The sequence below is a fragment of the Nuphar pumila genome, chromosome 12 (assembly GCF_984573655.1).
Source record: "Nuphar pumila chromosome 12, dmNupPumi1.hap1.1, whole genome shotgun sequence".
In the NCBI taxonomy this organism is placed as follows: domain Eukaryota; kingdom Viridiplantae; phylum Streptophyta; class Magnoliopsida; order Nymphaeales; family Nymphaeaceae; genus Nuphar; species Nuphar pumila.
In genome coordinates, this window is record NC_143260.1 from 8,274,043 (window position 1) to 8,300,183 (window position 26,141).

Below are 26,141 nucleotides of genomic sequence, written 5' to 3' on the forward strand. Positions count from 1 at the left end.
TAAAATAAGATCCATAAGCTAAGTCAAAAAGCGGACGCCTGAAAGTGGGAAAAATTGTTCCCTTCAAACAAAAAAGTGGGAAAAATGACTGATAAATGGAAAAAAGCACAATAATATAACTATAAAAAAAAGCACAAGAATATTCCCTACTCCGAATGAAAGCAAACTTTCACAAAAGCCACTGATTAGCTGCTTCCAAACATGGAATGGTGTAGTGATAGGAAACTTCTCTTTGCAAAAGTTCAAATGGCCACAGAAACGAGAAATAAAAAGTTCTCTTGTATATGTGCAAAGCTCGAATATTCTATATCTACAAACAAGAATATTTCATGCAAAAAAAAATCTAAAAAATCCCACAATTTTCCCATCTGCAGCTATGTTTATTTTCACTGCCTTGGACAGGTGGAGCATTTTTATCCTATGAAAGATTTTTACCACTCCCAAACGTGGCGTAAACATTCAAATGAAATATAATGAACTAAAATACAATTGGCAACCATTAAGATCCAATCAGATTGACAAGAACAATAATGTTCCCATAACCCATAACACATATAACATCATTGTAGCAGTAAGGTTGCACCCCCATTAGACCACAACCAGCCAACAAGAATTGATCCTTATTTCCTCAAACGCACCAACGAAAAAGGAAAAAAGAAAAACTATTAACAGAGATACCTTGGAGACCACATTCACTTGTCCAACAGACCTATCAGATTAAAAAGCAAACGAAGATTAAATAGTCAGCCCGAACTCTACATATCATGACAAAAGGTGTGTGGAAGAAGCCCTTAGTACTCCCATTTCTTCAACTCCATTCCATCTGGAGGACTGCCCTCAACCTTTTTGGCGCCAACGTCCTTCCAGTTTGTTGAGAGAACGGTTCCGTTTGATTCCAACTGTTGGAAGAAAAATTTATCGCAATTTCAGTAACCATTCAACAACCACAACTATCGAAAAAAAAAGACATTCAATGACCACAGGTTTTGACTTATATTAGAGTACATTCAAATGGTGGCCGTGGTTCCCGAGATAGGAACACCGTTGATGGAAGAATACATCTCAAACGTGACACCCAATTTTTTTTCCATAAGAGAAAAAATAATGCAGGATCTTACAAAGGATTTTCTCATCGCTCGTCTGGTATCCTCATCAGCATTCTGGTATATGTCACTGAATAGCTTGTTTAAAGCGGCGTCTCCTTCCAACTTCTCATCTTTCTCCTGATAGAAATGTAAGTGAAGGCATTGCAAATACTTTGAGCAATGTTCTCTTTCAAAAATTAATTGGGACATACACAAAGAAAAGAAGAATCAGTCGGAAACTCCACATGATCCTTAAAGACACACCTCTCTTTTAACTTCAGCTTCCACCTTGTCCCAGTCAATTCCTCTGCTCTTCGAGGATGGATATGAAGGTCTTTGAGATTTCAGTTCTGTTTGGCAGAAATAACAAATTTTAGATCCCATCTTGCACCCAGTCAATTGCTTATGCTTCCACCGTCCGCAACAATGGGACAGATAAAGTTGAAAACAGGGTGAGGTAATAATGCATAGATGCGACCAAGAAATGTCAACCGGTGAACATAAAGGTGAGAATGAATTTTGCCGATTGTGTCACTATAGTATAATTTGAAGCAGAAATCACAGTAAAATGCAAGCGAAGGTTCAAAGGGAGAATCTTCAGTCTCTCCCTTGTCTGAATTGAAAGGACATCAACATTGTTGGTCAGGGTAACGATTACAAAACCTATGCTTGGCAAATTGAACATGCTGACAAGTCACAAGTTGTGGTGTCTGATTAACATGGCTAGCTGAGATCTTATAGGGTTCCTTTGACTAGGCAAAGTTAGTCATTTCTAAACACTTGCCTAAGATATCCATATTTAACAATTAATTCCACCTGAGTTCAATTCTACCATATAGCATCAGTTGATGAAGTCATGATACTGAAACTTGCACATAAAACCAGTGTTGTAAATATCATACCGTATCGTACGATACGTATCGTTACTTTTAGGTTTTGTGATACGATAAATATTTGTATCGTGATATGAGTGTGTATCATACCTGTATCGGGTCTATCATACGATACACCCCTGTACCATGCCGTATCGTACGATACACCTTCGGCGCACTTTAAAAAGACTGAAAAATACTTTTTTCGTTTTGGGTTTTAAATAGCTTCTAAGGGCCAACTTCTCCATTTGTCTAGAGGCCATTAGAACTGCATTTCCACCATTTTTTACCTAAAGAAGTGAAAGTGCATTTACACCATTTTTTCACTCAAGAAAATGGGTTAAGATAAAAAATATTTATTTTGAGTAAAATTACAAAGTTGTTCTCCAAAAAAAATTTGCCTCAAGGGAAGCACCCCCCTTACAACCCCCCATCAACTTACCGCGTAATTAGATCCACAAAAATTAAAAACTTATATCAAGGTAGAAAGCTGGCTCAACACTCCTTCAACAAAGACGACATCAGATGATCTGGCAAGACAATGGGGCGCTCAAGTAATGAGTGAAATCGAGTACAACTATTGCCATAATATTTTTTTATGTAATATGAAAGTATGAGTCTTGTGACATGCTCTTAATTTCAAGATATTTAATATTTTGCATTGTTTTTGTGAGATAGTTGATGTTTGATGATTGATGATGTCTTACGCAGCTCATAGAGACATAAATGCTTCATATGTGATTTTATAGTTGTATTTTGTGCAATTCATCATTGTTTCGTGATATGATTTTTTAGAAATTTTGCTAATTTTTTCTGATTGTTTTTTCATTTTTTTAAAAAAAATATTAAAAATTTATGGTATACGATATGGTGTTACTTTGGTGATACGATACTTACAACCTTGCATTAAACCACATTACAATGCCATGACCGGCAATACTACAAAATGAGAACATGCAAAAATAACACCAATATCAAATAGTACCAACAATATAAAATGACAACTTATAGATGTATATTTACATGATACTACCTAATAAATAATATAATTTACTTTTGACAAAAGAGAAGGCCAAGATTAACCTAATCATTTGGACTGAAGAGGAATCGAACCATAATCCCAAAAGTTCATTCCCATCTTTCATTACTCTCCTACAACCTAGCAACATGTGCACATCAGCAAAAGCAGAACACGCATCAAGCAGTGCCTTTTGTGTTTGGATTCTCTGTGCTCTTCCAATTTCCTCTTTGTACTTCATATAAAAGCACAAGGTAACACGACCACAAGGCTACAAGTTTTCTTCATTTTTCCTTCCTAAAAGTGTGTTGAGACCCACATGCAGGAGCATATCATCTACATGCATATGCATACAGAACTTTGCTCCAGCATATAAGTTTAGCAGCTTTTGAATGAATGAATGAAGCATAAACATACTAATGCACAAGGCAAATCAAAGTGTAACCAGAGGACTGAATGGTGGCAGTTCTATTACAACAGAATACTACAATTAGGAAATTACACACATATTATCACATCTTCCATATTCATATGAATACAAAAGCAAAACTCCTTGCTCTTATAGTACACAATATTTATTTGTTTCAAAGTGCTAGACAGTATTGTTTGAACAAACATAATCTCCCATCTAATATTCAACAGTTTTTGTAGGCAACACGAAAATCCAACAGTCGTACAAACAAATGAATATTTTAGTGATAACAAAACTCAAGATTTGTATTTACGAATATGAGCTAAATTTGATATGATACAATACAAATTGGGCAGATTAGAAAGTGATGCAACAATAATGAGTAAAAGTTGATCTTGCACGTGCACGTGAGCACACACAAATTGTGTGTAAAAGTAAGCTCAAACCACACACAGTCAACTAAGTTCTGATTCACATAGAGTCGCATAAAGCCACTGAAGAAACAAGACTGAAAACTCATATATACTAACAGGTTACCTGATGGTGAATTAAGCTTTTGTTGAGTAGAAACTGCTTTAGTTCCCCCCCTTTTATATTCCAGAGACGTCCAATTAATTGATTCAGCTTTAGCAAGCCGGATTTCAATTTTTGTTGACAATACTTGATATCTGCACTTTTGAGGGACAATCTGCTCAGACAGAAGGAAAAAAAAAGGGAAAGATGTCTTTAGCTGGTGTCTACTCATATCATAGCAAGTCTAGAAGAAAAGCTAGGGCAGCACATTTGAATAAGGGCCTCCACTGGGCAACAAAATAGGGGTCTCCACCAAAACTTTCAATGTCAAAACTAGATAGCCTTTATTTACAACTACTTACACCACATCCATCCAGTGTTTAGATAAAAGTACTAACACGAAAGTGCACAGAACTACAAATGACCAAACAAACAAGTAATGTTGAACTCTTGTGACTTGTGAGTGTACAATCAAGGATTCCAAGTTTCCAAAACATTGAGAGGCACTAATTGCCTCTTGTATACAAATGGACATCCACTTCAAAGTCTGATACCTAGACACGATCCTCATTTCCAATAGCCCATCTATTTCTAAATAGGCCTGTAATTTATATTTCAATTTCTCCATTTGCAATGAAACTGGACACATGAAAGAGAGGATTTCTTGGGTTATCAAATAATACAGTGTTATATGACCTTAATAAGGTAGTAGATAATAAAAACAGATACCCTGGACACAAGACACTGACCAGCACATCCTCTCTTTTCCATCCAACTTTTCTGTGCTTGGGTACAGTTATATTGCATACTAAAAACCCTTCATTTTTGCAAACCAAAATCAGTTTTCTTCCCATTGATTAAAGTAGTTGCAATTTCCTATAAATTTTGATTTGGATGCATCAACCACTTGAATGAATTAGTGAACTTGAAGGTGGAGCGAGACAATAGCAGCAACAGTGATCCGTAATCCAGTCTTCAATATCAAGATGAAATGATGAAAATAGATATATACAAACTTAAGTTCTTGATGCTAGTAATACTTTATTGGATAATAACTAAGTGCATTCAGTAAATATTAAATACAGTAAGTCTTTATTACAAGCCATTTGTCCAAAACAAAGAGCACAGGAATATGGAAACATAACAAAATTTAAATCCCTTCAACTTCTTTCAGTACCGGAGTACTCTCATATGTTAAAAATAAAAGTACCAGATTGGTTTTTTGATAAACAAAACACACAATATTGACCAAAAGTATTTTTAAGATTCTGCAGGTAACAACTTTTCTACTGTTCATTTCCCAAGTTTTTTTTTCATTGTTTTCATGGAGAAACCTACTAAATTGCCATGAAACTTTTACCTTATTTGCATGCTTTTACAGAAACCTTTTAAATTTTCTGAATTTTTAAATATCATACACAAGAAATGTCCAAAGAAAATATGTCATGCGTACAAGCATAGTATTATGAATGAATTATAAGTTGCATATAAAAAGACACTTTGTAATTGGCTTTTGACAGAATAAACATCACACAGGCATTATGATTGATAAAGCCACAAAGTGTGGATTTAATTCACAGATACTGATGGCAAGATTCATAAGCACATAAGAGATTAAACATATCCCAACTAATGGAAAGGGAAATTGCCAACAGTAATAATTAAGGGCATGTTCGGTAACGTCTTTTTGGAATCACTCTCTCACAGGCGTGAGAGAACGATTCCAAAAGGGAGCTTGAAATCTCATGTTAACCGAACATGAGATTTCAGGCTTGTGATTTCGAATCATTCTGATTCAAAATCACAGCAACCCGTGAGAATCACTCTCTCACGGGTTGCCCTATGATTTCGAATCAGAATGATTCAAAATCACACCCGTGATTCCTATATGAAGAACAGCAGAGGAAGGCAATGAAAGAAGGAAGTTGTTCGCCGGAGGAAGGAGCTGCTCGCCGGAAAACAGAGGTAAAAAAATTTTTTCATGGCTGAGAGAGTAGAGGGGGAGGCCGACGGGGATGGCGATGTTGAGGGCGTTGACGAACAGCTCTCAGCGTTGGACTTCTTGAGTAGGGAGCCAAGACTGGAGGCTGTACCAGGTTCCTCACTGGGTAGCTGGTACTTGAAGGAGAAGGGCCAGCCGGAGAGGAGTTGTCAGGAGAGGCGGACGGTCAGGTCGGCTAGGGAGGAGTGGTGGTCGACGATGACGATGCACATCTCGCCATGACAGGGAGGAAGGTGGTGGAGTCAAGTTCCATCGAAGCGGTGGCCTTCACCGAGTGAACATGGGCCCTAACTCGTGATCCATTAGATTGAATCCATGATCCATTAGATCTAATCCATGGTCATTAAATCCAAAAAATCATTGATTCAATCCATGATCAGTTAGATCCAATACATGATTCAATTATGTAAAACATGAGAAAATGAATCCATATCACAATAACCGAACAAAAGAAAATGAATCTCATTTGTATGAGATTTGTTTTCTCAAGCCAATCGAACATGAGAAATGAAATCTCAAGAGACTTCAAATCATATGATTTGGAATTGCATGAGATTCCAAATCACATTTCAAAGGAGCAGCCGAACATACCCTAAAAAGAAAAAATTCATCAAAAATTTTTTGTGAAGCAAGAACTAGAAAACTATGAGAGAGAGAGAGAGCATATCTTTCCAGTTACAACCATGAGGCAATGACCCATCAATAAGCAAAACACTTGTAATTGCAGAAAAACAGAAAAAATTCCAAATACCTTTGCAAATAAACGAGGTTGAAAAAGGAATTTGACTTCATCAGCAAGATCAATGGCGACACTTAACTGAAGGGGAGAAAAAAAGAAAATAACAAATATAAGAAATGAAGAAGTTGACAACAAAAAGAACTAATCAAACACAAAATATTCAACCAATACTAAAATAGTGACTGACCATCTGTTCTCCAAATTCAACACAAACATTTTGTGCAGGTAATCCCTTAGCAAAAATGGTCACAACAACTTCATCCGGCCTTTGATAATACTCATGCCTGCAACACAAGATCATTGTAAGTTACATCCCACAAAAATACTGCAAACCCAGACATGAAAGCAGGGTCACACTTTCACCAGGATGAAGCAACATAATCTTAACAATAGTTGCAGCATCTCCCATATAGTTGACTAGTGGCAGTGGCTGAACTCCAAGAAAGAAAAAAAGGAGACTTAAAAAATAACATCACCACCACCATGAACAGTCCAAATATCTAGCCAGAAATGTAGCAAGGAAAATGCCAAACCAGCAAAATCATTTGAAAATAAATAGTGATAGACAGTTACTCAGAAAACAAATCGCCACCAACTCAAAGAAGCGAAGATGAAAAAAAAGATCCACAAATAAGAAAACAATTTTATCGTTTTATTGACAAACAAGAAAACAAAAGAAAATTATTCAAGCTGAACTAACCTGTATTTCGGCTTTGCCGATGACACTTCTGTACTTGAACGGCTGTTGCCATGTGCAGAATCTTTTCCCTTTGCAGGCTCAGTAACTGCAGAAGGAAATCCGAGTGAAGGAGTAACAGAGCTCTGATGGTTATTAGACACTGGTGCCTTTAGGCTATCATTCATTTCCGCTGCAGAATAAACCAAGGAAATATACTGTTAAAATGTGTCTCTCTTTTATATATATATATATATATATATATATTTACATATATCTAAAGAGAGATACATATACATATATATATGTTATATATATGTATATGTATCCATCTTTAGATATATGTAAATATATGTTTCTCTTTCTTCTTGTAAAACCCACAAGGGTATTATAGTCATTTCCCCACTTTTGCGCATATTCATAATTATGAATATGTTGTAATATTTTTTACTTTTTTCTTTTCTTTTTCCTTTTATTTTTGTTGACTAAGGTCAACTTGGAGGGGGCTCAACACTAGCTGTTGGGTCCCTCCAACGGTTAGAATTCTAACCGTTGGAGGGGCTCCAACAGCTAGTGAAGCCCCTCCAAGGCTCCTTCTTATAAATAGGGGAGATCCCCTTTTTGTATTTTTTACTCCATGGAGTTTATGTTCTCCATTCTTCTCAAATAAAGATTCTTTATTTTTATGTGCCTTTGTGTATTTGCGTTTCTCTATTGTACCTTTGTGTACATTTGTTCTAAAGTATTCTTGTGCCTTTGTGCACATACCACTTGTAGTGTTGTGCACTTTATCTCTTTTTGAGATATTTTTACATGGTATCAAAGCAAGGTTGAAGTTTGAAGATCGTGGGATTCTTTGTATTTGCAAGTGCCTCGAAAAGCATGCCTTTGGTTTCTTGGTGAAAAGCTTGGAGGCTTCTCTTCCTTCATTATTTTAGAAGGATTTTACGTCAAGTAAGATTTAAAAATCCCTTGGTGGTACGTATTTTTTCTCCACTCTTCCCTCTCTAATGGGTGAAAAAGAGTCTCATTTTTCACTTGGTTTTAAATTAAATGGCTCCAACTACCATGTTTAGGCCGGGAATATGGAAGCTCACATTAAGGGAAAAGGTCGTTAGAGATACGTCAAAAGAACCATTCCCGAACCCGAACCTAAGATCACCATTATTGAGAGGGGTGAAATCAAAGTTCTTGATGGTGAAGAGAGAGAAAAAGCCTTTGAAGAATGTAAAATTGTCTATGAAAAGACAATACGCAAACGAGCACAAATAATATAGAAAAGATGTGCACGAAGGCACTCTCACAACACTTGAACAAAGTACGCAAAAGCGTAAAAATAATAAACATGCACAATGACATGTGTTTTATAGAAAGAACCAAATGCTTGAGACTCTCAAGCTTTAGAAATACAAGGGGGGAACACCCCTATTTATACAAATGCAAGAGAGTGCAAAAGGGGGGGCTCCAAAGGAGTCGTTGGGAGCCCCCAACGGTCACATTTGTGACCGTTGGGAGCCCCCAATGACTCTATTGGGGGACCCCCAATGCACATTAAAAAATGTCAAAAATAAAAAGAAAAAAAGAATTACAAAAAATAAAAAAAGAAAGTTACAACATATTCCAAAAGGAAATATGCGCAAAACAGGAAATGACAAAAATACCCTTTCGGGTAAATATATATAAATATATATATTTATATATAGAGAGATATATGTACATATAATATATTATATGTAAATATATCTCTATGTATATAAATATACATATTTATATTTACAATAATGATATTTAGGAGATACATTTTAACACCCCCCCTCAAACTTACGGTGTGATAACCGCAAGTTTGTCAAGAAGGAAATGAAATCTGGGCGAACATAGAACTTTTGTGAAGAAGTCGGCAAGTTGATACTCAAATGTCACATATTGTAGATCAATGACCTTCTTCAAGTATTCTTCTCGGACATAATGGCAATCCATCTCCATATGCTTTGTTCGCTCGTGAAAGGTGTGGTTCTTGGCAATGTAGATTGCACTTTTATTGTCACAGCATAGCTTTGTTGGTTCTTTGACAACTACTCCCATATCTTCCAAAAGACGTCGAATCCATACAATTTCCATGGTGGTAGATGCCATGGCTTTATATTCGGCTTCAGTGGATGATAAGAAGATCTTCTGTTGCTTTTTACATCGCCACGAGATCAAAGATTCTCCTAAGAAAATACAAAAGCCAGTGGTGGAGTGACAGTTACTAGGGTCACCTCCCCAATCTGAGTCAGTATAAGCAAGCAATTTTAATTCAGAGGAAGAAGATAGAAAAACTCCTTTGTTCATGGTTCCTTTCAAATATCTGATGATGCGAAGGACAACACTCATATGAACGGTTGTAGGAGCATGCTGAAACTGACTGGCGATGTGAATAGCATGCGACAAGTCGGGTCGAGTAATGCTAAGGTACATTAGAGAGCCTACCAACTGCCTGTAAGGAGTAGGATTTGTTAGGGGAACGCCATCATCAATCTTCATCTTTGATCCCACGACTTCAGGAGTTTCGCATACTTTGTCATCAGAAATTCCTGATCTGTCAATAATCTCACAAGCAAGCTTAGACTGAGATAGAAAATAACCATGTTGCGAATAGGCAACCTCAATACCAAAAAAATATGTCAGAAAACCCAAGTCTGACATCTCAAATTTTGAAGTCAAGACGGACTTAATACCCTTGACTCCTTGAACATCATCACCTGTAATTAGCATGTCATCAACATAGAGTAATAGAATCACAATTCCTGCATTAGATCTTCTAGTAAATAGAGCGGTGTCAGTATAACATGAGGAAAAACCATTTTCCAACATTACACTAGTAAATCTATCATACCAGGCCTTGGGGGGCTGTTTCAAACCATAGAGGGCTTTACGAAGACGAAAAACTTTATCTTTAGGAATCTTCATGCCTGGAGGAGCATCCATATATACTTCTTCGTTAAGATCACCATTTAAGAAGGCATTTTTAACATCCATTTGAAAAATGTTCCAATTTTTAATAGATGCAATAGTAATAAGACACCTAACGATAACCATTCGAGCTAAGGGGCAAAGGTTTCTTCGTAATCAATTCCATACTCTTGCCCATACCCTTTTGCAACTAAGCGAGCTTTATACCTTTCTATATAACCATCGCTCTTAGTTTTAACTTTAAAGACCCATCGACAGCCTATAGTTTTCTTTCCTATAGGTAGAGTTTGGAAATCCCAAGTTTCTGCCCTTTTAAGAGCATTAAGTTCACTTTGCATGGCTTCTTGCCATTCTATACATTTTTTAGCTTCTTCAAAATTTCTTGGTTCAAAATAAGAGTGAATGGCACTAAGACAAGCCCTATATCGGGGTGAAAAAGAGTCAAAGGATACAAAACGAGTTGGAGGTCTTCTATTCCTTTCAGATCTTCTATGGTCAAGAATAGGAAAAAGCTCACTATATTGATCAATAGCACTTCTAAAGGTGTCTTGGTTTCTACGAGAGTAGGTTATTGGCTCACTTGGAACTCTACTTTCTTGTTCATTGAGTGGGTAATGTTCACCAATATCTGCATCATTTTCCTCATCATGGTTTAATGATACCTCATCATCACTAGATATATCATCATTACTAGACAATAAGTCAAATAAGGAGTAATCAAAATTTTCTTGTTGAGAAACATTTTTTTCAAAACCACTCATTTTCTAAAAATGTTACATTTCTAGAGACATATAGCTTATCATCTCTAAAGTCATAACAACGAAAACCTTTTTGAGTTTCGGAATAACCAAGAAAGGCACAAGGAATAGCCTTGGGAGAGAGCTTGTCATTCTTATCCGTAAGTATAAAACACTTACATCCAAAGACTCTTAACCTATTATAATCAGGTTCAAGCTTATGTAATACCTCAAAGGGAGATATTTTTCCTAATGTCCTAGATGGTAAGCGATTTATCAAATAAACAGAAGCAAGAGCTGCTTCAGCCCAAAAGTTTTTAGGAATATTTTGAGATATAAGAAGGGTCCTAGTGGTCTCAATAATGTGCCTATGTTTTCTTTCAGCCAATCCATTCTGTTGAGGTGTTTTAGGACAAGACCTTTGGTGAATAATTCTGTGATCCTCAAGATATACCTTAAATTGATTTGAGAGATATTCTCCTCCAGTCACTTCTAAAAATCTTTATGTTGCCGTTGAATTGATTCTTAATCATTGAATGAAAATTTTTAAAACATGAAAACACTTCATGTTTAAACTTAAGAAAATATATCCACGAATATCTGGAAAAATCATCCACAAATATTACGTAATAAGAAAAACCTCCTTTTGAAACAACAGGTGCAGGTCCCCAAACATCCGAATGAACAATTTCGAAAGTTTTAGAAGATAACATAGTTCTTTGCTCAAAAGGTAAACTTCGCATTTTTCCGAGAATACAGTCATTACAAGAAAAATAGCTTTTACATAGGTCTTTTGCAAAATGTAAATATGATAACTTGGTGATATTAGGATGACCAAGTCTTTTGTGCCACACATTTATATCTTTATGTCGGGCAACATTACACAAAACTTTTGGAACTTGAAGAGATTCCATATAGTATAAATCTCCTCTTGTAAAGCCTTCCCCAATCAATTTCCCGGACTGGCGATCCTATATTAAGCATTTATCACAAGAGAATTTAATATCGCAGCCATGGTCCGTGAGTTGAGAAACAGAGAGGAGATTTAAGTTAAGTTTAGGTATAAATCTGATTTTTGGAATAGAAAATTCTTGAGTTTCAAAATTACCTATTCCTTTAATTTCAAGAGAGGTTCCATCAGCAGTGGAGACATAAGACGGGGAACCATTTTTCGAATAATCGGAAAGTGAAAAAATGTTTGGAGACATATGAAAGGATGCACCGGAGTCCAAAAGCCAAGAGATTTTACCTGGAGAGGAAGAAGTGGATACGGCCGCACCGGAGGTAGATCCCTTGAGGAGAGGTTGAAGAGCTTCCACTATTTGATTTATAGAAAGGGTCCCACTCGAAGATGCCTCATCCTTCTGCGGTACACCAGTGGTAGCCATGGCAAGAAGTTTCTTCCATTTGGGACATACAGGTTTGATATGCCCCGGTTCTTTACAAAAATGACAAATAGTTTTGCTATAGTCCCTTCTTCCTCTTTGACCACCATTTTCACCTTGATTTTGAAATTTAAAGTGAGGGGGACGATAGGTTCTTACATTGTTTCCAGGTCTGGATACGGCATTGACCTCACTATTTTCTTCAATATTACAAGGGACCGCAAGAACATTTGGTCCTTGTTTACATAAATTCATACGAGTCTCTTCACCACTTAATTTGGTGAGAACATCTTCAAGAGAAGGGATGAAAAAGCGGAGAGAAGAGATAACCTTATTTGCTCAAATTCGGGCCTTAGCCCATTCAAAAAGTTGAAGAACCGATCTTCTTCAAGTTGCTTGTCACGGAGCTCAATCGCCTCTCCACTCCATTTTGGTTCAAGCATTGCAAGCTCATCCCAAATAGAGGAAAGATCGGCAAAGTATTCCCTAATCGTCATTTCACCTTGAGTAAGGGAGATAGCCTTCTTTTGAAGGTAATACTTATGAGAGAGATCCCTTGAGGTGTACATTTTTTCAAGATAATGCCAAGCTTTCGATGCTTTTTTGAATTTAATAATGTTGGCATTAATCTTGGTTTCCACGGATGAGAAAAACCATGAAAGAATCTTGAAATTCTTCATTTCCCATTCATCGTGTTTCTTGGAGTATTCTTCAAGGGATTTGGTTCTTTCTTCTCCCTCAAGAATCTTGATTTCGCCTCCATTTACTACGGTAATCTTGGGTTCCGGTTCCGGAATTGTGCCAAGTACATATCCCCATAGGCCTTTCCCTTTTATATGAGCCTTCATATTTCCGGCCCAAACATGATAGTTGGACCCATTTAATTTGAAACCAAGAGCAAAATGGGACTCTTTTTCGCCCTTAGAGAATAAAGAGGTAGAGAAAAAAACGTACCAACACAATAATTCCAACACCAACTTTGCACAAGATTCTTCTAAAAATTTTGAGAAGAAAGATCCACCACTTCAAACTTCAAAGATCAGAAGGCGCATTTTTCGAGGCACTCGAAAATGGAGAATCCCACGATCTTCAATAATCAACCTCGCTTTGATACCATGTAAAATTGTCTATGAAAAGACAATACGCAAACGAGCACCAATAATATAGAAAAGATGTGCACTAAGGCACTCTCACAACACTTGAACAAAGTACGCAAAAGCGTAAAAATAATAAACATGCACAATGGCATGTATTTTATAGAAAGAACCAAATGCTTGAGACTCTCAAGCTTTACAAATACAAGGGGGGAACACCCCTATTTATACAAATGCAAGAGAGTGCAAAAGGGGGGGCTCCAAAGGAGTCGTTGGGAGCCCCCAATTGGGGGGCCCCAACGACTCTATTGGGGGACCCCCAATGCACATTAAAAAATGTCAAAAATAAAAAGAAAAAAAGAATTACAAAAAATAAAAAAAAGAAAGTTACAACATATTCCAAAAGGGAATATGCGCAAAACAGGAAATGACAAAAATACCCTTTCGAGTAAATATATATAAATATATATATTTATATTTACAATAATGATATTTAGGAGACACATTTTAACAAAGAATACAACAAAAAGCATGAAGAATAGGAAACGAAGAACTACAAAATTCTTTCATGGTTCTTCTCTTCCGTTGAAACGAAAATAAATGCCAATATTTTTAAGTTCAAGAAAGCATTTCAAGTATGGGAGTATCTTGAAAGAATGTATACTTCAAGAGATTTGTCCCATAAATATTATCTTCAAAAGAAGACTTTAACTCTTCAACAAAGTGAAATGACCGTTAAAGAATACTTTGCCGAGTTATCCACGATTTGGGATGAACTTGCTCTCCAAGAACCTAAATGGAGTGGAGAGGCAATTGAATTAAGAGCCAAACAATTAGAAGATGATCACTTCTTCAACTTTTTGAATAGGCTTAGACCCGAATTCGAACAAACTAAGTCCTCTCTTTTGTCTTTGTTTTCTTCTCCTCCATTGGAAGATGTGCTAAACAAACTAAGTGGAGAAGAAACTAGATTGGGGATGAATAAAACCAATCCAAGTGTGTTGGTCGTTCCTTATAAGGATGAGGGTGCTTAAGTCATCTCAAGACTGGGGAATAATGTCAAAACATATAAACCCCCTCACTTCAACAAAAGTCGAGGAAGAGAAAATGGTGGGCATTATGGAAGAAGAGATTATAGTAAGATCATATGCCACTTTTGCAAAGAACCGGGACACATTAAACCGGTATGTCCTAAATGGAAAAAGATGGTGGCTATGTCTACAACTTTTCAACCAATCAAGGAGGAAGGACCTTCAACTTCCAACCATTCTACTTTGTCTCTAAATCAAATCATGGAAGCTCTTCAACCTCTCCTCAAGGGATCCGTCTCCGGAGCCGCCATGACCACCTTCTCTCCTCCCGGTAAGACTCTTTGGTTGTTAGACTCGGGTGCATCCTTTCACATGACTCCAAATGTTTTTGCTCTTTCTAAATACTCAAAAAAAATTCTCCTTTTGTCTCTACCGCGGATGGGGCTTCTCTTGAAATAAAAGGAATTGGAGATTTTGAAAGACAAGGTTTTTTTATTCCTAAAGTTAGATTTATCCCAAAATTGAATTTAAATTTGCTTTTCGTCTCTCAACTATCGGATCATGGGTGTGATATCAAGTTTTCATCAAATAAATGTTGGATACAGGATTGCCGGTCCGAGAAGTTGATTAGGGAAGGCTTTAGGAAGGGAGATCTATACTTCATGGAATTTCTTCAAATTCCAAAACAATCTTTTTGTAATATTGCCCAACATAAAGATATAAATGTTTGGCATAAACGCCTTAGTCATCCAAATATTGCCAAGCTCTCTCATTTACATTTTGCTAAAACTTTATGTAAAGACAATTTCAATTGTAATGATTGTATTCTTGGTAAAATGAGAAGCTTACCTTTTGGACAAAGAACTATGTTTTCATCTAAGCCTTTTGAAATTGTGCATTCGGATGTATAGGGACCGGCACCCGTAGTCTCTAAGGGAGGTTTCTCATATTATGTTATCTATGTTGATGATTTCTCAAGATATAGTTGGATTTACTTCCTCAAACATAAACATAAGGTTTTCTCTACCTTTAAGGTTTTTCATATGATGATACAAAATCAATTCAATAGTAAATTACAAATTTTTAGAACCGATTCCGGGGGAAAATATCTTTCAAATGAGTTCAAAAGTTACATTGAAAATAATGAAATTGTTCATCAAAGGCCTTGCCCAAAAACACATCAACAAAATGGATTAGTCAAAAAAAAACATAGACATATAATTGAAACTACAAGGACCTTACTCATTTCTCAAAAAATTCCAAAAATATTTTGGGCCGAAGTGGCTCTTGCATCGGTTTATCTCATAAATCGACTTCCATCCAAAAATTTGAATCAAATATCCCTTTTTGAAACCTTGCATAAAAAGGAACCTGACTACAATAGACTAAGAATTTTTTGTTGTAAATGTTTTGTCCTCACCGACAAGAATGATAAACTATCTCCCAAAGCTATCCCTTGTGCATTTTTGGGATATTCCGAAACACAAAAAGGATTTAAGTGTTATGATATTAAAAATGGCAAACTATATGTCTCAAGAAACGTAACTTTTTTAAAAAATATGAGTGGTTTTGAAGAACATAAAACTCATGAAGATAATGTCGACTACTCTTTTTTGTTTGAGTTATTATCTAGGAACGAGGATTTGTTTAGCGATGATGAATTAAATGAGGATGAGGACATAAGTGAAAATATTCCACAACCCATCCAACATGAAGAAGAAATAACAGTTGAACCAATTACCTATACACATAGAGATAAAAGTACCTTTAGAAGTGCAATAGAAAAGTATAGTGACCTTAGTGAACCTTCCAACCACTCTCGAAGAACCGAAAGACCTAAGAAAAATCCTTCTAGATTTATATCCTATGAGTCATTCTCTCCAAAACATAGGGCATGTTTCAGTGCCATTCACTCATATCAAGAGCCTAAGAATTTTAAAGAAGCTAAAAAAATGATAGAATGAAGGGACGCCATGGATAACGAACTTAGAGCCCTCAACAAAGCTAAAACTTGGATCTTTCAATATCTTCTAAAAGAAAAGAAATCAATAGGTTGTAGGTGGGTTTTTAAGGTAAAAACTAAGAGTGACGGGAGTCTTGAAAGATATAAAGCACGGCTTGTTGCAAAAGGTTATAGCCAGGAATATGGTATCGATTACGAGGAGACTTTTGCTCCTGTTGCACGAATGGTTACCGTCCGGTGTTTGATCACTATTGCATCCATTAAAAAATGAAACATATACCAAATGGATGTAAAAAATGCATTCCTAAATGGAGATCTAAATGAAGAAGTTTACATGGATGCTCCTCCGGGCATGGATGTACCCAAAGGTAAAGTCCTTCGTCTACAAAAAGCACTCTATGGCTTAAAGCAAGCCCCCAAAGCTTGGTATGATCGATTTAACAAAATAATGGTACAAATGATATTATTTCATGCTATACTGACACTGCTTTGTTTGTCAAAAAGTTTGATGCAGGAATTGTAATTTTATTGTTATATGTTGATGATACGTTGATTACAGGTAGTGATATCAAGGGGATCAAAAGTATCAAAAAATATACTAAAAGAAAGATTTGACATGTTAGACTTAGGGTATCTGACATATTTTTTAGGCATTGAAGTTGCCTATTCTCATAGGGGTTACTTTTTATCATAAACTAAACTTGCGTGCGAAGTTATTGACAGATCCGGCATCACAGACGATAAGGTTTGTGAGACTCCTGAAGTTGTAGGATCCAAAATGAAGATTGATGACGGAGTACCCTTGGATGATCCTACTCCTTACCGGCAACTCGTGGGATCATTAATGTACCTTAGCATTACAAGGCCCGACATCTCATATGTCGTACACACTGCAAATCAATTTCAGCATGCCCCTATATCCGTCCATATGGGAGTCGTTCTCCGAGTTATCAAATACATAAGGGGAACCATAAATAAAGGAGTGTTTCTTTCTTCATCTTCATAATTAAATTTAATTTGCTTATACTCACTCTGATTGGGGAGGTGACCCAAATAACTGTCACTCTACCACAGGTTTTTGTATTTTTTTAGGAGAATTACTGGTCTCATGGAGATGCAAGAAACAACAAAAGGTGTCTTTATCATCCACTGAAGCAGAATATCGAGCTATGGCTTCTACAACTATGGAGATTGTCTGGATTCATCAATTGATGCAAGACATGGGAATTCAAATCTAAGGACCCACAAAGCTGAGTTGTGATAATAAGAGTATAATCTATATTGCCAAAAATCACACTTTTCATGAGCGAACAAAGCATATTGAGATGGACTGCCATTATGTTAGAGAAGCATATCTACAAAAAGTCATTGACCTTCCTTATGTGACTTCAGAATATCAGTTGGCAGATTTCTTCACCAAAGCGCTTTGCTCACCCAGATTCAACTTTCTCCTTGGCAAACTTTCAGTCATTGCGCCCTAACCTTGAGGGAGGGTGTTAAAATGTATCTCTTATATATATATATATATATATATCCATCTTTAGATATATGTAAATATATGTTTCTCTTTCTTCTTGTAAAACCCATAAGGGTATTATAGTCATTTTCCCACTTTTGCGCATATTCATAATTATGAATATGTTGTAATATTTTTTATTTTTTACTTTTCTTCTTTTCTTTTCTTTTCTTTTCTTTTCTTTTTCATTTTCTTTTTCCTTTTATTTTTGTTGACTAAGGTCAACTTGGAGGGGGCTCCAACAGCTAGTGGAGCCCCTCCAAGGCTCCTTCTTATAAATAGGGGAGATCCCCCTTTGTATTTTTTACTCCATGGAGCTTATGTTCTCCATTCTTCTCAAATAAAGATTCTTTATTTTTATGTGCCTTTGTGTATTTGTGTTTCTCTATTGTACCTTTGTGTACATTTGTTCTAAAGTATTCTTGTGCCTTTGTCCACATACCTCTTGTGGTGTTGTGCACTTTATCTCTTTTTGAGATATTTTTACATATACCACAAACATCAAATTTCCAACAACACATGCTAGCAGTCTTCATAAGGCCTATTAGACAAAAGAGAAACTAAGTAGTCCCTCTATGTGTGTGTCATGCGCATGCATCCATGTGGAGACATTAGTTCATAATTCTGCAATTTTCATTGAATGCAAGAGCTGGAAGTAATCTACAGTGCTCTCATGCATCCGGCAAATGAAGACTATTCCTTTATTGTTTAAACAAGTGTAGCTTTTGAAAGTGTAAAGACAAAAAGAGAAAAGAAAATAAACAGCACCTTTAGTCCACCAACAAATGAGCCAAGCAAAAAGTGCTTTTGAAAGTGTAAAGACAAAAAGAGAAAAAGATACCTATACCTGACAAGGTATTATATCAAGTTATTAAAAACAGCAGTTGATGCCTCAAATTATGGACTTGCATTGGAGAAGGTTGTTACCACACAGTTATAAAGTCTAGGTTGCTTTTATGCATTGAAGGCACCATAAGGAAAAACCAGGGAGGAATTACTGAGAACTGTCTAGGCACCATAGCAACTGAAAGATTCCCAAACAAAGATAATCATAGAAGCCTCATTTTCTGGATTAAGACTTGTACTGATATTTTGTAAGGGAAGGGAAAAATATTGTCAGAAAAAAATGCGATCTGATTCAGAATTTTCCTGAAATCTTATACAGCAGAAGAATTGCAAAAGATACACATGCAACCTTATTCATCAACCATTGGAAGATCACCGAAGAATACTAACTATAAAATATCTGCACCTGCAATGCCCTTGTCACACTCCTCAATCAAATCTTTGAATTTTGAGTTGCATGGGTCCAATGAAGCACCTATCTTAAGAGCTGCCTTTGCTGTCTCATACTCCTCAAGTTGGATGCAGGCAATGCTGGACACAAATAGCACAGTTCAGAAACATATCAATTTTATTGAGTTAGGTAAGTGCAACTGAATAATGAAAGAGTCTCAAATGGGAGAATGCAAATAAATTAATCAATGCAGCTCAAGCAAGCAAAATGACCAAGAGTTGCGACCATTAAAAGAAACTGATCAATGGGATAGAATATAAAACTAGAAAGGATAATGGCATTTCAACTTAAATAGTAAAAACCATAATTGATCAATGACCATTACAAAAATCAAGTATGCAACATACAAGCATTCTTAAAATCTTCTAACGAATGTAGAAAACGATATATACATGTGTATGTGTTTGTGCGCGCCAGTTCAAAAGAGTACGAGGGTCAAAGGTGTACGTTCATGGTGTGATGAATGAGAAAAAGGAGAAGAAGAAGGAAGGAGGAAAAGAAGGTAAGAATAGAGGGAGAGCAGCAGTTGTGGTGGAATGATGTAAAAAGTGCCAGAAATAAAAAAAAGACAAGAAAAAGAAAAGGCACCTCTTGAGTGATTACATTTACACCTTTTAGGTGTACCTTTGCTTTGTTGGTATAAAAAGGGCATTTGATGGTAGTCATGGGGAATGAGAAAGGAGAAGAGGAAGGAGAAAGAAAAAAGATAAAATAAGGAGAATAAAGAGCACCAGGTGGCATCTGTAATGGAATGGCCAGACTCCCTAGGCCTGGCTGCATGTGCATTTGCAGCATTATATTGGTGAACAATTACAATTACATTACTACCCCTAATACAAATGAACCAATGCAAGACAATTATACCCTTAAGTACACTTGCTGGATTACATGTCTAACAGAAGGTTTACAAGTTGGAATAGTATATTGCTACTTAAACAACAGATCTTGGGTTCGGTTCCAAGTGCTAAATTTCGCAATACATATAATGTAAAACAAGAGGAACTTTTAAGCTTCAAGAGTGGCTGAGCATTCAGCAAGGTATCATCCACAGAGTGAGAAAAAGCTAATGACATGGCACAAGATAAATCAGATTTTAACCATAGGCACCTGTATCTTTCAAGGAAATTTCTTGCTGGGGTTTTCTGAGTTTTTTTCAATAAGTGTTTTTTCTCAAGAAAAATCTCAGAAGCTTAAAAATTGAAAAAATATAAGTAATAGTAAAAAAGAGAAGAAAACAATAAGTTTTGCATTATTTTTCTTGCAAACACATAAAGAAACAAGTTTCAAAAGGTTTTAAAATATAAAGAAACAAAAATAGAAAAAGTAGGCTTATAATTAAGAGAAAAAAAATCCAAAAATATCGCAAAAAATATCATATGATAGTATCGCGATATTTTGAAAATAACTGATATATTGACGATAATTTCAGCTTACCCTAAAATACTGATATTATCACAATATTATCAAAATATCAGATGCCCAAGCATGCATAAGGACCAAACAAAAGAAATTATGAAGAAGAAGCTGGTCAGCTATATGCAAAGAAGCCACAAACAAGAAATAGGCAAGGCAATGGAGCATTCATGGCCACCTTTAGTGAGCAGTTCCTCTAAAAGGACTAGTTAGGACAACTTCTAGACCCAAGCTGAGGAGGTAGGGCCCAGCGGTGGAGCCAAAAGGAAAGGAGTGGTAAGATTTGGTTATAAAATAATCAGCTAATGTACCAGTATATATAGTCAACCAATGGAAAAAGTCACAGAAGCTATAGGTGTTGAAATTATATTAAAACTATTGACATTTGAGGTTCGGCAAGCCTTGCAAAGGTAAAGATTCCCATCAAAGGAGAACAAATGACCATGGAAGTTCTGATCAGCATAAATATTAGGGCAAAGTTGACAAAGACCAAAGACGAGTAATAAGGCAGGGAACCTATGAGCCTAATAACAATCCAGTCAGCAAGATTGTCGCATCCAAGGATGAGGCTACAGCCAGGTGATAAAACAGGGATCAATTTAAACAAATTTTTCATAAGCAAAAGCACTATTGATGTATTTTGAATTGAGAAAGATGCCAAAAAACTGAAAAACATCTATGAATACGCATTCAATATCTAGTTTAAGGCATGACTGATCATACCAAAGAATACCGCAGAAAACATACAAAAGTAAAGGCATCTACCAGTGCTTCTTCTCTATTCCCTAATAACTTCATACTTTAGGGACAAAGTGAAGTTGAAAAGCTTGAATTAATGGTTCTTCTCTATAGTCTATTCTCTAACAAATCATAGCTCAGGGACAAAATGAAGTTGAAACCATTCAAACTACCAATATGTCCAGTCTTGAAACAATATCCATGACTATTCAAGATCACCGACCCTTATTTCAAATACTGGCAAAGAACGGAACAGACACTTGCTTAAATGCTGTGAATATGTATTTCACAATTGCAAAAACATAAATATGCAAAGAGGAAAAGAGGCAAAATAAAAACATTTAAAGAGAGGAAAGGAGACAAAGATAGCATTTGCCTTTATGATGCTCCATCAAGAAAAAAAATATGATTTTCACATTCAAGATTCCAAACATTAATTCTTTGAAGGGGCACTAAATCTAAAATTACCAGAATGAATTGGCAGCTAAGTACGAGTTTGTCTGGGGGAAATTTACAGTACTATTGATGCAGACTTTTGTAATTGACTAAAAGGAACATGAAGAATGGTGGAGTTGAGTCAAAGCAGCTAGAACTATTCATGTGCCAGATATCATCACATAACAGCCAAATCAAAATTGGTATATCATCAGCTATAAGCATATTTAAAGAATTAAAGTGCGACAAAGAACATTATATCAAGCATAAGAGCAAGAGAGAAAACTACTACAGGCAAAAGATGGATGTGACCATGGTGAAACGATTGACTTAAGAAGTGGGGCAAAAAGAAGATAAGAGGTTATGAAAGCATGTCTCCAAAAAGAAGATAATAATTGTCTCATATCCTCGTATTACACAAGTACCTCACATACACATTCATACAAACACAGAAATCCCTGAACCTCACCCAACTGCTTATTGGCATGGCCCTAGGCCCAATACAATTGTGTTTAGCCTAGAATCTGAAGCCCAGACAGTCAATCCTAGGCCAGGTACCCAAAGCCCCTTGAGCTACCAGCCAATAAGCACCTGTTACCATGAGAAATTCTGTAATGTAGAAATAATCCATGGAACTCCATCGCAAATCTTGGAAGCGTCAATTAGATCAGATATATTGAACATGCACGAGTTACTCTGCAGTTGAAGGCTTTATTATTACCAGAGATCCCAGCTCTCTTCTCCTAATTCTATTTTCTGTTTTTGCAAGCTATTGGTGAAAAAATCACCTTCTACCAAAAGCCCAGACAACCTTTTATATAAAAAGAAGGATAAGATGTGCCCTTTTGTAGTTTAACACAATTTTCTTATGTTCATCATGCACGAATTATACAATAGTTGAAGGTTTTTTCATTAAAAAAAAATCACAACCCTTCTGCTTTTATTCTTTTATTCTTTTTGATGTTTCACAAGCTATTGTTGAAATATTCTCCTTCAACAAACAACCCAGAAAGCCTTCCACAAGAAGGTAGATGTCCCCTTCTGTATATGAATCCAATTCTTTTAAAATCACTACTCAAAAGTGGATCAATGACAATGAAAGACAAATGAAAATCATAAAAAACATGACTTCTTTCACTTACAATTTAAGTAATGCAAACAAGTGCATAATTTCCAACAGTAATCATGCATTTCCATGAGCTTCTCAGAATCATTGAGAGAATATAGTATAGATCAAATATAAGAATCATGATATTGAATTGCTCAAAATTACATGGGTTATCCATCAGCACTTATTTTTTCTTTTCAAGAAGCAACAACACAATACCAAATGATACAAAGTTGTTTTACTATAACTTTATATGAATTATAATAAAAGAACCAGCATTACTAAAAAGAAGCAAATCAAACTCTAATACCTACCCCTTCCGCAAGTAGGCTTTAGCCATTGAAGGATCCAACTCAATCGCCTTATTTGCATCAGCAACAGTCTCTGCTCATAATTTTTACCAATTAGAGAAAAAAAGATATCATTAATCAATATCTATTTAAAGAGTCCATAACAAATCCAACTTTTATACGGCAAAGAAAAATCTTTATATTGTCAACTCAGCCACCGTTCTGGAGAAACACCCCAAAAAATAAAGAATACAAACATGAGGTACCTGTTACGATCTCTTTATGGTATCAGATAGTAATGCAAAACTTCTTGGCCTTGGCATGAAACACTTCTAAGACATTACAAGGTTAGAAATTAAGAGAAGAGACAAAATTATAACTAAACCTATTGGTTTTGTAGCTATATTATAAGCCATGAGTATATAATTTCTCATTCTAAGTACATTTTAAGTAGAGCTTTGACCTGTGTGGCTTGAACTTAAAGGAGACAATGGGCACCAAAACTCAAAACACTTTCAAGTGTTTGTCAATAGCTCAATGGAGACTTCATAATTCTGATTTTCCATGAATTCCACAAATTCTATATCTGATCAGCAATTATAGCAGGTCATTTCAAGAGTGATCCGCACACATATTCAAGCATTTTCACAATGCATGTCTTAGATACATGTTGCACGTTCTAGATTTTAGAATGTTCATAATCCTAACAACTTTATTAATAGACATACTATATATAAGATTCTGTTTCCAACCATTCAGAAGCGAATGATAAAAAGGCACTAATAGAAATAGAATAATTATCAATCATCACGACAAGCCAATTCACACTCACCAAAAAGTCTTTAAATCAGATATATAGACAATCAGTAAGAACCTTGGATTGGTAGAAGTACCTGAATGTGAACGCGAGAACTCCACATTGACCCAAAGTCCATCCCATACAAACTAACTCACGCTCACTTAACTCGTTCTTAATCAAATCTAACAAATGCAAAAGCAATAATGTATATCCTTTATTTTCTTGAAGACTTGATCTTTCTTAAATAAAGACCACAAAACTCTTTCATGTAAAGATCTGCATACATTAGATTCACTAATTTAACCACGCTCACTTAATTCGTTCTTAATCAAATCTAACAAATGCAAAACCAATAATGTATATCCTTTATTTTCTTGAAGACTTTATCTTTCTTAAAGAAAGACCACAAAACTCTTTCATGTAAAGATCTGCATACATTAGATTCACTAATTTAACCAACATAACAATGATGCAAAAAAAAACAAAAATCAAATAATACAGAAAAAATTGTGTGGAAGAAATCATTACTCGTCACATGGATGATCTTATGCACACGTAATTGTACTCAATGTTGGCAGACCACTCACATCTATCCACACACAAAATCATATAATCTCATCAATGTATATAATCAGGTTACAGATGCATGCATATGACCGCATGTATCATGTATGTTCAAACCACTGCCTATTTGTACACCCGCAACTCACATGTGTCACCACAAAAACACCCGTGTCTCAAACAGCCTAAAACAATAAACTTTTCGGATCAGAATATATGGCAGAAGCATGATCTAAACCCATGTCAAGGACTATTTTCACATCTTAAGGCAACTCATGCAATCAAAGTGAATCTTCAAACATGAAGCATGAAGAACCCAACATTCCACTTCATCCAAGATTCCAAGCCAACACTTCTTCTTGATCCTTGAACATCATTAGGCCCACCACCGTAAGGAAAGCGCAACGCAAACACACAATCAAGTACCACGCACTCGCCTAAATTAATCAATCCGCAGTTAAAGAACAATGATTGTGTATCACGCAATCATCTCAAGACAAGACACCAGTTTATTTTTTCGATACAAGCAGCATGGTACAAGAGGCCAAGTCTCAACATGATTATAACTTTCATAGAACCCAAAAAAACTCTTCAAGAATAGATATTTCTCATTGTTTTCATCTAGGCATCCATACAAAACCAAACTAGAAACTAAGATATCCTCCCTCAACAAAAAGTAATACTAATAACGATAGCAGAAGCCTAAGAAGCAAAGATTCACATGGTCGCTCTATTCCAACCCAGCATCATGAACTACCAACATCAACTAGATCGCACAAAACAATTAACGAGGCAGAGCACGAAGTAACACAAAAACACAAACAACAACCCACGATATCACAGTTCCATAACCCTAATTTACAAAAAAAGCATCAAATCCACGAATTCTCGAGCCAAAAATAAAATCGAACCGAAACGAATCGAAAGAAAGGGGGGAAAACCTGTGAATCGCTTGAGCTTGATGTTGGCTTGCGCCCGATTGGCGAAGAGCCCGGCGTTCGTCTGGTCCATCGAGAGGGCCTGCAAGTAGAGGTCGCGTGAGAGCTCGAAGTTCTCGTCGAGAAAGGCCTCCGACGCCCTCTTCTCCAACTCCCCGGCCATTGAGTGCACTCACCGTCTACAAAACCCTAATCTCTCTCTCTCTCTCTCTCTCTCTCTCTCTCAAGCGGACGCGAATTGGAGAAGACGATGCAGAGGGGTATTTATAGCAGAATCTAATCTACCGCGCAGTTCTCGTCAATAAATAAAATTACTTTTTGTGTCCTTTTAAACGAGTTTGTCCACGGATTCTGACGCCGTTTGACCCTGCATTATTAGAAGGCTGATGACCTGCAGGGTAAAACATGGGTCGGTTATCCAAACGAATCATGTTCGATGTTAACGTTTTACCCAAAACACATCTTAAAAAAAAATTCTTGCCAAAATATGGATCAGACATGGGTAGAAGATAGTAGACTTGCCAAACCACACAGAAAAATAAAAGTATTCACACACTAATTTTTAAA

The 26,141-nt window shown here is 36.1% G+C and overlaps 1 protein-coding gene across 1 annotated transcript; it reads right to left on the minus strand.

Annotated features, from left to right (window-relative positions):
- Nucleotides 1-489: 489 nt before the first annotated feature.
- LOC149819881 (protein SGT1 homolog) lies at nt 490-25,809 on the minus strand. Its single transcript, XM_089983775.1, has 10 exons — nt 25,578-25,809; nt 23,301-23,370; nt 19,248-19,372; nt 7,342-7,510; nt 6,829-6,925; nt 6,654-6,719; nt 3,925-4,075; nt 1,350-1,435; nt 1,119-1,223; nt 490-899 (listed from the first exon to the last, which is right to left on the minus strand). Exons 1-10 carry the CDS (start codon nt 25,735-25,737, stop codon nt 792-794), a joined length of 1,137 nt encoding a protein of 378 aa, XP_089839901.1. The 5' UTR covers nt 25,738-25,809; the 3' UTR covers nt 490-791.
- Between the last annotated feature and the right edge of the window lie 332 nt (nt 25,810-26,141).